Source organism: Artibeus jamaicensis, unplaced genomic scaffold (genome assembly GCF_021234435.1).
Source record: "Artibeus jamaicensis isolate MK-2021 breed Jamaican fruit bat unplaced genomic scaffold, CSHL_Jam_final contig_1016, whole genome shotgun sequence".
Lineage (NCBI taxonomy): Eukaryota > Metazoa > Chordata > Mammalia > Chiroptera > Phyllostomidae > Artibeus > Artibeus jamaicensis.
This window is the reverse complement of record NW_026521195.1, coordinates 7,742,816-7,757,411: the sequence shown is the minus strand read 5'-3', so window position 1 is coordinate 7,757,411 and position 14,596 is coordinate 7,742,816. Positions and strand designations below refer to the sequence as shown.

Below are 14,596 nucleotides of genomic sequence, written 5' to 3'. Positions count from 1 at the left end.
TTGTGTATGTATGTTTTCTATCCCCAAAATTATAAGATCCTCCTGGGCTGTAGGATGTCAGGCACATCTTTGAGTACAATGGAAAGTAGCCCAGCACTAGGCACACAGTAAACAATGTACTTGATTGTGCTGCTGACCTTGGTCCAAACACCCAGGGCTCCCTGGAGGGCTGAATGTGAACTTACTGCCTTTCATAACTCCTGCAAGCCCTGAACCATACGGCAGAGAATCCCAGTCTGCTCACTTTGTCTTTCTCTCATCTACATCTCTGTTCCGGTGTCTCCTGGGCATTCTGATGACCGTCCCCCTGCAGTGCCACTCCACCTGTGGAATTTGGGAGGAGGAATTGGGGAGAATCTGTAGAGTCTGCTTGTTTGAATGATGGTGTTTTTGCAAGCTCTTTGGGCCAGCGTCAGCAGCCCATGAAATAGCACTGAATGGACCATCTGCACTAGACGTTCCCTACTCACCTGAACTCTACTCACTCAAGCTGGTGGGCCTGCAGGAAGGAGCTCTCGTTGCTCTGGCTCTCGCCGTTCTCATTTTGGGGGCTGTCAGACGTTTTGAGCCCTTGGGCCAGTCAGTTCATTACTTTTAATGAGCACAAAATTCACCAAGACACTAAAGTAAAATAAAACACCAATGGGGAGTTTTGGATGTCCCGTCCAATTGGTGCTTTAGTTCTCTTTTCCACAGGATTACTCAGGAGGGTTAAAAAAACATGCAGTTCTATTCCTCCCTGCCAATTTTATCCCAAGTCGATTTGGCATTGTAAAGCTAACACACCTTAAACATTTTTTTTTCTTTCAGATCCCTGTGGGCTGGTGTCTGACATTTGTATTTAAAAAATGACACATTACTCAACTGGCTGAGTGCTTGAACATTATCTACCTTTTAGATAAAATAAGGACATATTGATATTCCAACTGTTACATGGATAAAGAATAATAATCAGAGGGAGATAGTTATTTTCTGAAAAGGGTTTTAATGGACTTATGATTTTAAATTATGAGGCAAATGCAGTTATTTTGTTAAGAATTTTTAAAGTTAACCCATCTCTGCAGCTGTTGTTAAAGGCTATTCTAACTGTATTAGATGTTACTTATATTATCATATATTGTAGAAGGTCACTGCGGTGAAGTAACATTGAACAATGTCCCCATTAAGCTGATTTCATGGATATTTTTTATCTCCCGGCCATATGGATTTGGAATTACTTTGGGCATATTTTTCACAAAAGGAAGTGAACAGATGAATGATAACTCTTTTATTACTCAGTATAGCTTGTGTTTTGGGAGACAAAGCTCATCAAGCTGTTTGAAAGAAAAACAGGAGTGAGCCAACTGTAATTTGCGGAGGGCCCATGAACTGTGAAATTGCGCCTAACCGAAGTTGGTGATTTCTGCAGATAATCGCTCTAGCAGACGCGATCGAGGAAAACCAAGACAGCCTGTTCCAGTCTCTCACCAGGCTGAAGAGTGCCACCCATCTGATGATCCTGCTGATCGGACTATGGCAGAAGCTCAGTGCGGACCAGGTGGCGATTCTGGAGGCTGCGTTTCTGCCGCTGCAGCAGGACACTCAGGAGTTGGTAAGGACCCACAATCTGCAGCAGGGATGGCCACTGTTTCTGGAAGAAGAGTGTGCTTTTAGGAAGATATCACATGGCTGTCATGGCTTTGCTTGTTGATTTGTTTTGCATGTGAGAGAGAGAGAAAGAGAGAGGTTGAGAGAGAGAGAAATATCGGTCAGTTGCCTCCTGTACACACCCTGACCAGGGACTGAACCCTCAACCTAAGTGTGTGCCCTGACCGGCGATCAAGCCTGCAGGTTTTTGGTGCACAGAACGATGCTCCAACCAACCGAGTCTCCTGGCCAGGCCACATGGCTATCATGTTTTTTAAGATACCATATAATGGCTTGGGTTTTTAAATTTTTTTAACACAAATCCTGCTTTTTTTTCAATTATTATAAAAATGTCAAATAAAAGCCTTCTTTTTTCTAGAGCCATTTAAAAAATAGGCATGTGGTCCATGTTTAGGTGGTACCCAGTCTGTTATTATATGTGCTCTTTGACCCCTGAGAAGCCAGGGAAACAGTCTTCTGAGTGCCCGGGTGCCGGCGGCACACCTTCGGGTCGGTTCATTCTTCTCTTTTCTGCCAGAGCGAACAGTCAGCCATTTTACTGTGCTCAGTGTTCTCAAATGTAAGTGTTGCTTCAAGGGTAAGAGACAATCAAGGTAGCTGTGGTTTATGACAGGAATATTCCATTACGTTTATATCCTTCTTTATATACAGTTCATAAACTCCTGTGTACCCTTGATCCTTTGAATAGGCAATTTAAATGAAAGGGGAAAATGAGGGTTTTGTATTTGGAGTTTTGGGTAAAGGATTACTTAAATAAAAATATTGCAGATCCATTGCTTTGTAGAGGTATCTGTGATCACCAGTTGCTTTTATTACAAAGAAATAATAGACTTTTTGGAAATTAGAGACCCTTGTACTTAGTTATTGCTAGAAACCATTTCAAGAAAAAAGTCATTTCCAATCTTTTTTTCAGCACAGGTATGAGAACATGGTACTAAAAATAACTGTACTAAAAACACCATTTTGAGTGCTTACTAGGTACCAGGTATCACTTTAAATGTTGTAGCAGAATTACCTTGTTTAAATTTACACACGTCCATGTAAGGTAGTAAAGGTACTATTTTCATCCCCATTTTACATAGCGGAAAATTTATGCTTTGAGATTTAAGTTCCTTTCCGAGACCAGTGGGGTGGAGCCCGGGTTTGGAGCCAGGTCCTTCCACTTCTGAAGTACATGTTTTTGACCAGTACACTGTATTTTAGCAAGCAAAGTCATGAACATGAATTTGAAAATAACGAACTTTGTCAGTTGAATCCAGTTTTCTATAGTAGGGTCAAAATATTGTCCGATTCAAAAAATCCACCATTATTTTATATCCTAAATCAAATACTAATCATTTAGAAAAAATTAAGAGTATACTTTTTTTAGATAGATAAAATTATAGCTAAAAATGACTTGTGAGAAAGTGGAAATGTTGACATTATAATACAGTTTTACCTTGGCATTCATTGTTAATTCGTTCTGGAACTCATAATGATTGTCAAAACCAGCGAGTCCTGAACGATGAAGCATTTTATCTTGTGGGACGGCGACGGTGACTCATACAAGCTCTAGCAAGTGTGACAAGTCCCGAGCAAGCACTGACTGCTGAGGTGCTTTTTTCTTGTCAAAATGCGACTGAGTCCAGGGTGTGACGAGTTCTAAAGCCAATGAGTACCAAGGTGTGACTGTAGTAGAAAATAAAGAGTACAGTAGTTAGAGTTACACTATTAAAAACTATCACTTATGAGCTCAGATTTAGTCATCGAAAAGACTGGGGTGGCCTCAGGTCCTGGTCCCACCACTCAGTGACCAAGTCCTGTGGGCAGGTTTCTAACCGATCTAAACCCCTGCTTCCGTAGCCATAGGATGGACACAGGACTAGGACCCGCCCCATTAGATTGTATTGAGATAACTGAACAGAGTGCGCATCACGATCACAAGTGGTTTGTACAGTTTATGTACATTACTTACATTTTGCACTGAAGTCATGCAAGGTAGCTATTATTACCTTTCCACGGTTATTTGTCTGCACAACTGCACTGCAAGGTGGGAATGGTATCTGACTCATTTTAATATTTTCAGAGCCTGGCACCACACCTCACATAGTGCAGTCCGTGTTCGTTGGGTGAGTGACAAGAGGTAATTGGCAGGACGGACACAGTGCATGTGCCTGGGAGCATGGGGAGGGGGTGCGGACCCGCTGTGTGATTTACAGGCTCTAGTGCAAAATGGAAACGCGGATCCCTTGTTCCAAAAAAGCAGGGAAAGGGCTCAAGTGCTGTTACAACAGGCACTACGAACAAAGCTTTTACTTTGCGCAGCCTCTCTCTCTCATCACGGTGTTTTTATTTGCTATTTTATGTACTGAATATAGAAAAATTAAGAATTTACATCGTTAGCATGAGTGTTACCATTAATCTTTGTAATGGGCAATGCCAGTTTTAATACAGATAGAACAGCATTAGACTCAATTCCGGACTCATCATAATAACACCATTTGTATTTGGCAGCCGATGCATGCGTATCTGATTTGTTCTTACAGAACTGTGGAGTCTGCACAAAGCCTGTCTGCATTTCACTTCTTGCAACGCACACATCTACCCACACTTTCTACCTTCTGCTTCCTGATGAGCAAGGAAGTACCAAGAGCCCCGGGGCTCTCTGTCACTGCCGTCCCTGCAGCGTAGTGGTGGGACAGCGTAGGGAAGTAGCAGTAGTAAAATGGACTTCCTTAGTCACTCCTGTTTCTTTGAATCTGTTGCCTTCTTTCCTCATTCAAAAACAAGTTCTAGTTCAAATGAAAAACCTTTTAGGGCTGTCCTTGCCCCTGCTTTATCTGTTCAGGTGTAACCTGCCTTCCTTGAACTTGCTCTGATCCTCCCATTCATCCCAGGACCACAGGAATTCAGAGCTTAGGGGCCTGTGTATAAATAGGGCAGAGAGGACGAGGGTGGGCACGTGTTTGCATGTCTTCCCTTCTCACACTCGCTTCATTGTCTCATCAGACTTCACTTACAAGTTCAGAGATAAAAATCATTGAGAATTTCAAGATGGCGACAGCAAGCATGAAAGCAAGTTCGGGTCCCTGGCACACAGGGGCCTCTCTGTGGCTACGCTGTGCACTTGCTCCCGCAACAGTTAGATCCAAAGGAAGAATTTCCTAGAAATAAGCATTCTCAAATGTAGGAATTGCATCCCAAGAGAGATTGTGGGATTTCTGACTCTCGAGATCTTTCAAAGCAGCCCCATTTTACTAGAAGTATGAGTGTATTCATCCCTGTAGGCAGGTGGATGGACTTGGCATCTTCTCAAAGCCCCTTTCCACCCCGCATCCATATTCTGTGCTGTCAACCCTCCCAGAACATGCAGGGGAAACTCGTTCAACTCTCTTCTGAATTTGGTGGGATTAGAAGGTGTGTATACTCATTATGTCTATTGAAGTCATTAATGAGACAGGACATTGGATAAAAACATAACTTGGAGAGGAATGAATCCATAAAGACATTTTAATATTGCTTGTTCTGCCCTTCATCTTTGATTAGGCTGTGGCATTCATGTTGGACTTATACTACTGAGACAGCTTATGTATCTTGAGAAAAAAGGAATCCTTTTTCATTCTTGAAGACGTACGCATGCAATGTGTGGTTTTGACATGGCAGTTCACAATCCCCCGTATTATGCCTCCAGACCTCACAAATAAATGTTATGTGATGGGTGTCCCACTGAGATGTGAAAATGAAATATGCAAGCCTGAAATAACTTGGAAGGAGGGTGAGGCGGGGAATAAAGGAGTCTCTGACCAGAATGTTGAAAATATATCCCATACTGAAGTTATTATGATACCACAAAAATCTGAATGTAATTTAGCCAGTTCGGTTGAGGGTGGATGGCAGAGTGCATGTGTGTGGGGGGGGAGAGCTTTCGACACGTGGACGATGTTTTCAGCAAAGACTCTCTGTTCAAGGTCAGATGTCCCCAGAAGTATGAGCAATGGAAGAAAGTGCTCAGAAGATGTTTTACCTGCATTCTCAGCAGCACCGCACAGCGGTTCTGTTTCATGTAGAAGGCATGTGTTTCAAGGCAGGCTAGATGCTGTAGTCGATTCTGGAACATTTTCTTCTTAATGACAAAGCAGAAGCGTTCAGAACTTACCATTGCTAATGAAAGTAATGTTCTTTGCACTATGTTATCGGTATTTTTTTTAAAGGAAAATGCCATCCCATCTGGAACAGAACATGTTTTCTTTCATCTCGCTCTTTAGGAACACTTCTCCATTTTTGCCACTTCTTGGTACTATTTTGGGGGGCAAATAAATGTTGGGTATTGCAGACTATTATATGTGATTTTTTTAAAGATGCTGAAAGTTATATATGCTAAATGTGTTTTGGTAGGGATACTCCCTTTCACTTTATGAAAAACATTCAATGTTCTATTTGGCATCTCCAAATAAAGCTCTTAACCTCAGTTCCATGGTGGATTCAGTAATATGCCCAAAATAATGTCCTGTCAGCGTACCTGATAGGCCACTTCTGAAAGGAGTTTTCTTCCCTTTCCAGTTAGGGATTTAGGATGTTTCAGAGCATTTGAGTTCTCAGCTCAGACTCCAGACCTGCTTCTCCTAAGCCTCTGCTGCAGAAGTTTCACAGAAAACACTGTCTCCCCTTAGCTCAGTGAGGGTTGTGGTACTGGCTTGAGTGTGAGAGAGTACTTAGTTGTGATTTTATATACACCTGCTCTTGTGATGCTGTGCAGAACCCACAGCTGTAAAACCGTACCTATCTTATGGTTGTCTGGTCCTGTTGGACCAGTCTTTTACCCAGTCGTGTGGAATACTGTTTAATGAACATTTATTTGGTACCTACTGTGTTTCAGGCAGTGTTCTAAACACTTGGCACACCTCTGCAAGCAGAACACATGCCACCCCCTATGGGTTTACTTCAGTATCACAAGCAGACAGACCCGGGTCATAGTCAGCCGTAAACATATTTGCCATCTAAAATGATAGCCATTTACCATGTGTGGTTATTTAAATTGAAATTTAAATAAATTAAAGTGAAATAACATTAAAATTTAGTTCCTCGATCTCACTAGCTATATTTGAATTAGTCAACAGCCACAGGTGGTAAGTGGTGGCCCTATGAGACAGTGCTGATCTAGGACCTTTTCGTCATTGCAGAAAACTCTGGTGCATACCAGCCGTTGTTAAGAGAGGAGGGGTTTTGTCAGTTGTGTGGACAACTGCAGTACATGTTAGCGAAGGAGGGAAGTGGGATAGGAACCAGCATTTCGTTCTGCCATGGTGTTGGCATTAGTTGCCCTGACTTCTGGCATTCTGGGATAAGCCTGTGCCGGGTACCAGACATTGCCCTGGGCACAGGAGACTTCGTTGGGGTAGGGGGGCAATGCATCTACATGAAGGGAAGGCAAGAAGCTGCTGTTCTCCACGTGGCCTCCACGGGCCATGTTGTCGTCGTGAATCCCCTCCTCTTGAGCCCGCACACGGCCTCATGATCCTTGTGAATTCAGCTTTGGAGGAAGCACTGTTGCTTGGAGCTGGTACGTGGATGCCTCCTCTCTGCCCTTTCCGATCTCTGTGAGGACCTGCTTCCCATTTTCCTAGTAAACAGCTTAGATGACTAAGGTTCTTTGACATGAAGTCCAGCAGATGGCAAGGCAGCAAGGAGGGACTGTGTCGGTTTTCCCAAATGGGCTCTCAGGCTTTTGCTCCAAATGTTTGTGTCCACATGTCTCCAGGGGAAGCTCTCCTGACGCGGCAACAGTGCACTAGGGTGGGGACCTGGTTACATACGGACCTAGAGGTGGAGACATCTGGGCACACTGCATAGCATTTGGCCTTCCGCTTAGCTTTTGAGGTGCGTGCACTGTCCTCAGCAGACATTACGCACCGTGTGCAGGAGAACAGCTGTACGGTGTTCTTCAGAATTTAACAGTTACCTTCTCTAGCACTGAACTTTAAGCCCCCTGGGAAAGTTAAGATGGAGATTTGAACCTTCAGCCTAACTTTTTGATGGATTATTCCTTTTGCCAACTGATAGGGAAAGAGAAACCTATTTTTAACATGTTCACCGTGATTCCCGTGAGGAAACAGATGTTTATAATAGGAAATGCAATTGTGTGGCAGGACTTATCGAGGCTCACTTACAAGGTTTCAAGACTTCTGCTCCATAGGTCACGTTTGATGCGAGGGCCATTGTGCTGCCCGTCTGGACTGAGTGATGACAGAGGTGGATGATCATTACTGTTATTAATGACTCGTCTTAAAAGGCGAACAAAAGGAGGAAGTCTGCTGTCAGCATGCAGCCTGCCTTTCTTGAGTGTCGGAGCAGCATCGTAATCACAACTGTCTGTGGGAACGCGGTGCAGACAGTAAATACTTTGGTGATTCCCATGAGTGCGGCCAACAAGATAAACGTGGAAGAATCGGTTTTACGTTCACAGTGGTCACACCCTCTGTGTTGTTGCTGGTTGGATGAAACTCGGCTACTCCATCAGTTTATAGAACGTATCTTGGAGCCTGCCTGATGACTTGCTTGCTGTTTTAAAATTGAGATAGTTGAAATACATCAGAATTGGAGCCGAGTAGAATACAGTGTACAAGTGGTGACGTGTGATTTTTTTTAGACTTTGCTCATGTATATCAAATATGGGTCCATTTAATACTGTGTATGCATTTAAGAATAAAGACACCGAGTAACTGAGCACAGCATTGGTTAATTGGAGCTTCACTCCCCTGCGTGCCAGCTCAAATCCTTTTTGAAATAAGGTGTGAGTTAAGTATGAAGGACTAAATAGGGAAACACCACCACCATGAGGAAAACAGTGACCTTCATCATCCCCACACTGCTCACCCATTTGATTCCGGGCCACGAGTGTATTTATATTAGTTTAATTTCCTTAAAATACTTTTACCCAACCTAGATCAAGTCTACTAATCACGAAGGGCCAAAGTGGCTGTGTCTGGGGCCTGCACCCTTTTAGAAACACACCATGGATCCTGGTGACCTGCTCCTCTAAAGCTAGCGTGCTCTGTCTGCGGTCAGTGGCGGTCTCATCCCTCACTGGCCAGTTATTTTTCACCAAAAATGTTTCCGGGAAACCCCTGGGCTTGTGGCCTTGCTGTGCTGCCCGACCTTCTGTGGTGGCATTTGAATTCGCCTTTCCACCCAGATCTCTTGGTTGGCCTGCCCTGTGCGGCTCTGCTAGGCTCTGCCAGGCTCTGCCCACCCACTGTCCTCCGGTTCCCCAAGTGCTTGAACACTGGCTGGGGCTCTCTGACCCGGTTCAGCTTGGCTCCAGAACCTGGTGGCCAGGACTTACCGTCACTTGGCTCTGGCAGGTCTTCTTCCAAAAAGTCATTTCCGGTGACTTCCCAGGTGCTCCCCTCCCGTGCCCCGCCTCATTCTGGAAAGCCGACTTTTCACGGGCACAAACTTCCTTCCCCCGAGTGGGGCCGACAGTGCCTTTCTCCTCACCTCAAATAGTGTCCCCTGTTTAGCCCTCTGTCCGCCCTCTTCAAGAACAGGAAGTTTTTGTTTCCTCCCTAGTTATTCTGGCTTTCAGTCTCCTGTGAATTTCACTGGCAGGCATGACATGATTTAGCTTTCATTATATCCTTTAAAACTGTCCATGTGCTTGTCTTATATTCTGATAAATATAAGGATAGATTCTCCTGTCTCTCCACAGAATTAAAGCTTAAATTAAGCATATAGTCAGATATAAGTATCTGGGGATTGCTTGATACCTCATTTACAGATGGCAGCCGGGTCCCCACACACTTACATTTATACCTATATTCATTCATGCCCTGTGATTCCAATCAGTAAACACAGACATTTTCCATCTTAATATATTCATCACAATGACTATTAAAGTGAAAGTGACTATTAGTTATACTTCTCCTACACCGATTTAGCCAAATTTGGTAATAGTGGTGACAGGTATGTAGTGAAATACATACCATTTATTTCTCTTTTTTTTAAAGATTTTATTTTTAGAGTGAGGGTAAGGGAAGGACAGAGAGGGGCAAATAAACATCAGTGTGTGAGATACATCAGTTTGTTGCCTCTTGCACACCCCCATCCAGTGACCGGGCCTACAACCCAGGCATGTGTCCGGACTGGGAATCAAACTGGTGACCTTACGGTTTGCAGGCCTGTTCTCAGTCCACGTAGCCACACGAGCCAGGGCACCCACCTATTTTTGGTATAGTCTTTCCAGATAGCCCTCTTGGAAAATGTGGGCCATAAAACTAACCCAACACTTGGCTCTGGTAGTCTAAGTTAATACACTCAAAGTAGTTCACTGAAATTTATTTGGTGCTGTAGTGTTTATGTTTTTAATTACGAAATGCTGAAAGCAACCTTAAATGCTAATGGTTGGAAAATGCAAATTGTGGTCTATCAGTTGACTTGAATACTATGTCAGGCTGGGGTTCAAATCCCTTTTTTGAGGAAATAGTTAGCTAGCTGGTGTCCCCCGGCAGACTACGGCGCACCCTAAGCCTTGGTTCTGCCTCGAAGAGAAGTGAGACTGGCCGTTCAGAGTGCTCTTCAGCTCACTTTCCCTTTGTTTTCCTACCGACCCAGGAACGGAGGAAGGCCGTGAAAGCAGGGAGTGAGTGAGCCTGGCTCTCCAGAGCCTTGCTCAGGAGGCACAGCCAGGGAGTGCTGGAAACAGTTTGTGCAGTGAGGCATCAGCCAGAGCAGAGGCCTCGGACCGGGGGCTCCCAGCCCTGCCCACCTGTCAGGCCGGGGCAAGGGCCGGGCCCGCATCTGAGGAGCCGCTACACATGGAATCACTTTTTACATTTCAGGTGTATCCTTTACTATGTTTTTCTTACTGCATAATCTGGCCTTCAGTAGGTAGCCGTGGCTTACTACAAATGATTCACTGAAGCATCATAAACGGAAATGAAAATTAATTAAATATTAATATATTTAAATAAGGTTTTTCTTCTTCAGTAACTCCTATCCAAATTCTACTTCTTACCCAAATTAACTAAAAATCCCATTGCTTGTTTGGTCTCAGTGAACTAGCGCCATACTGAGCCTCCCTTGGGCGTCTTCACCATCATTTTACAGCTTCAGGGTTTGCATGTTTGGTTACCTTTGTCATCTGGAAGACAAACACTGCTGCTTCCATGACAGAGACCATGGAGGTGCTAGACCTGCAAGCGTTGCATTGCGTCTGTGGCCTCCTTTGGGAGCCTCTCGTCAGAGGTGTACAGGTGACGTGAGGAATCCCTTCATCCCTTAAAATCCTCGTGAGGACTAATGTACTTTATGTGCTGATGTGATGCGGGGCCTACGAGTCATCCGAGACATGGCAGCTGTCGCCGTATTCCTACAGTGTTTTGGCAGATGCCCTTGTTGTGAGTTTCAGCATTATTTTATGCAACCCTTAGAGAAGACCCACTGACAATTCAACATTATGACATAGTGGTTTTTCATGACCTAACACTTTTAGTAATTATTGGAAGTGCTCTTTTGTACTTACTTAGACATAAGTTTTACATGAGAAGAAATAAATAAACCACATACATTGGTTAAGGTATTCCTGAAATTTCTGTACTTTCAGCGTTCGACTCCAGGCCACCACTACCCACGTTTTCCCACGTGTCCCCCGTGGTCCCACGAGCCATGAAGGGCGTTGTTGACACAGCGTGTAAGAGCACCGTTGCCTTTCTGGTTTTTTCCCTGAGCCTCTGATATCTGTTCTGAGCATTTTCAGCTAAACTCAAAGCCTCAATTTTCTCCCTCAGCTGAGTCATATGTTGCTGGATGTTAAGCAGCTTCTGTTCAGCATTAGCAGAAAATTTTAGGCAAATTGATGTTTACTGCTCTCCCAACAGTCCTGTGTGCTGCTTTAATTAATCAGCCCCGTCTCCTCCCGGCATTTGGCGATTTCCCTACTTCAGCTGTGTTTGCTTGGCATAGGGCAGTAATCTGCGTGCGTGCATCTCAGGAACAGGACACAGCACAGTCCTGTCTGTAGCTTCCTGTCGCATAGTCCGGAAAGGTCTCAGCTTTTGTTTTGTGAGAAAATATGGAATCACTGTCATTCTTTTGTCACGAGTATTTGTTTACTATTTCACTTAACTCAGTGGTTTCTTGTACTGTTAGACGTCGTTTTCCTGAGGTTGGCCGTTCTTTGAGCTTCGAGGTTGTTAAGAACACAGCATTGAGAGTCAGGGAGCCGATATCTTTCGTTCATTTGCGAGGTCCTCTCCTGTCCTAGGTTTAGCAAGGTTTTCTCCAGACTGCTGCTCGGCAGGCACTTGGGGAGTCTGTGATCCTGTGTGTGTTGTGGTTCCACAATCGGAGTGGCATCTCCAGGTAGTTTCAATAATGAGTCCCTGAAATGAGCTGCTGTCATTCAAGCCCATCAGGGTTATGTTGTCAGGGGGCATGGTATCCCAAGGCCGTTTCTAGATGCCAGTTTCAGTAGCCGATGCAGCTGCTAAAAGTTTGACCCATCCAAACTGGTACAGATCATAATGTTTTCTGATTCTGCAGTAAAATGTCTTTTAATTGTATGCAGACCATTCACTTGGATACAGAAACTGATTTAAATTTTGGTTCTGTGAATGTGCTCATCGTGGCCATACCTTTTCTGGGGGAAGACCTATGGTATTTCCTAAAGTGTGGTTCAGTAAAGGACCCTAAGGTGGTGTGATAACAATGGACTGACAGACATGCAGATGTAATGGGACAGAAGTGCTCTGTGGCACAGAGGTCAGGAGCAGGGAGTTTTGAGCCGGGCAGTCCTGGACTCACAGCCTCTCCTACTGGTGCTGTCAGTTTTGCTGGAAAACTGTACATCCAGAGCCCAAGTTACACGTTATGATACCTGTACAGTAGGATAGTATAGGATTTAGTCGCAATGATTCTTGTGAAATCCTTTGCACATTTTCCAACACGCAAGGTCCTAAGTAGTTTTTACTCTCGTTGCTGTTGTGGTTATTTCTGCTGCTATTATTCATGGGCAGCAGCTCAAGAGAGAAACTTTTTAAAAGAATCTCACGAGTAAGAATTACTGCATGGAATTGTGTACCTACCTACAGTTGCTAAATATGTCTTGTTCTATCTGCAAGTACCTGGCAAGGGTGATTATTTTTCTGGTTTTAAACTGATGAGGAAACTGAGCCCCAGAGAGCTGACCTATTTTTTCTAGGAATATGCAGCTTAGGAGGAAAGGTGCCACGAGTCAGCCTAGGTCTTCTGGCCTCTGCTGCGTCTAGTGGGCATGTATTAGTGAGCCTGAGTCCTTAGCTGGAGAGGAGGGGGCGAGGGGCAGGCAGAGCTGCCTGTTGGCCTGGTGGGCAATGACATCAAACTAGGACTCGCCTTCCTGGGCCTCCACTGCCCCATCCATCCTGGCCTGTTACTTACTATCTTGTTTAGCTTTCTTATACCTTCGGAGAAATGACTTACAAGTTTTCCTCACCAATGGGATAATTGGTCCAAATTATCCAGTTTACCATCCCCAGAGCCGCTTTCCTCTAAAGTCTTCATCATCAATTTGATTTTCCAACCTAACTTTTTGGGTGAGTTGCTACTGAATAGTGCACGGGACTGGAGGAACCTTTAATTCAGTCAAGGTGACTGGCTCTGTGGGGCAGACCAGTGTTTTGTTTTGTTTGAAACTGACCGAGTTCCACGGTAATTCAGGGGAGCTGCTTTGTGTTCCTCTATCCAAATGGATCTTGAGGTCAGAGAGGGAGCTCAGGTCCAGTGCAAAACATGAGTATAAACTGGGAGGATCAGCACGGTTGCTTTGTATTGCAGCTAAGCTGGTTGTCAGAGGTTGGATGTGGCTGAAATAGCTTCCCTTTAAGGTACTTCTCACTCTTGAGATCCAGATTTCCGCAGTTTTGTGTTACATTTCATCAGGCAGGTGTACTACATGTTTGATCTGTGAATTACCACATTGCATTTTTATTTAATGAAACACTCAGAGGCTCTTTTTTTTTTTGGTCTTGTAAACATTCCTTTTCATTATCATACTTGAGTTTGTGTAGCAATTCAGACCCTCCAAATAATGACCCTGTATTTTCATAGCAATCTTCCTGAAGTATTGGCATCATGCCTCATTATATTAAAGAAATAGGCATGCCAAATACCTAAACATGACATGGTTTTTTACTTGATTGGCAAGTTGGCAGTAGGAGAGGAAATTCTGCAGTACCTCTACATTAACTAAATGCATTTCTAAGTAAATCGCCTAATATGCTACTGTAGCCTACTTTTGGAAGCAGTACTTTGCTTAGATGAGTAGTCTCTAAAATGGTAGGAACTGTTTTAATGACCACAGAGCACCCAAAGGCCAAATTATATATTATATAATTTCCTTGGTGTTCCCCAGAAGTCTTCGCCAGTGGCTCCAAATCCACGTGAAAATGTGTCCCCTCCTATGACATCTGGGTTAGTGCTCTGTCTGCATTTACCTCTTCCCACTGCTATTGAAATACAGTTTTAGGTGTTTGTCTAGTTTAGATTTGGGCAGTTGCGTAGAGATACCTTTGTAGTAACTCGTGATTTATTATTCTCTAATGGCTTGGAGTAGGTAGCTGGTTTTACAGTCTTTGACAGCTCTTGAAAAAAAATTTCAAGATCAATCTAAAATAAGATTAATTTGTTCCTTAATTTGCCCAGTGGCATCTGCAATGGTTCAATAAAATAAAAGAACTCCTGATTTTGGCAAGCATTTGGAAGTTCTGGAGTGGGCATATACAGAGCCTTGCACGTGGGTCTAGAGAACTAGCTGTGTGAGCCTGGCCGGCAGATGTGTGGTGAGTGTGGAAGATGCCTGGGGCTTAGCTGTCTGTTCATTGCTCAGCAAGGGTGTGCGGCGCAGCTGCCCAGAGGGCAGAGGCAAGCAGAGGCTCAGCTGGCTGGGAGAATCCCCGGTAAACAAGAGGGACAGCTGTGCCCTTTGCTGCCATTC

At 44.1% G+C, this 14,596-nt stretch overlaps 1 protein-coding gene across 3 annotated transcripts in view; it reads left to right on the top strand.

Moving 5' to 3' along the window:
• BBS9 (Bardet-Biedl syndrome 9) overlaps nucleotides 1–14,596 on the top strand; it is a 350,821-nt gene that overhangs the window by 278,882 nt on the left and 57,343 nt on the right. For all 3 annotated transcript variants that reach the window (XM_053661722.1, XM_053661721.1, XM_053661724.1), the window contains one exon: nucleotides 1,409–1,591. In XM_053661722.1, the coding sequence (XP_053517697.1) occupies nucleotides 1,409–1,591 (183 nt within the window). The remainder of the gene's footprint in view (nucleotides 1–1,408; nucleotides 1,592–14,596) is intronic.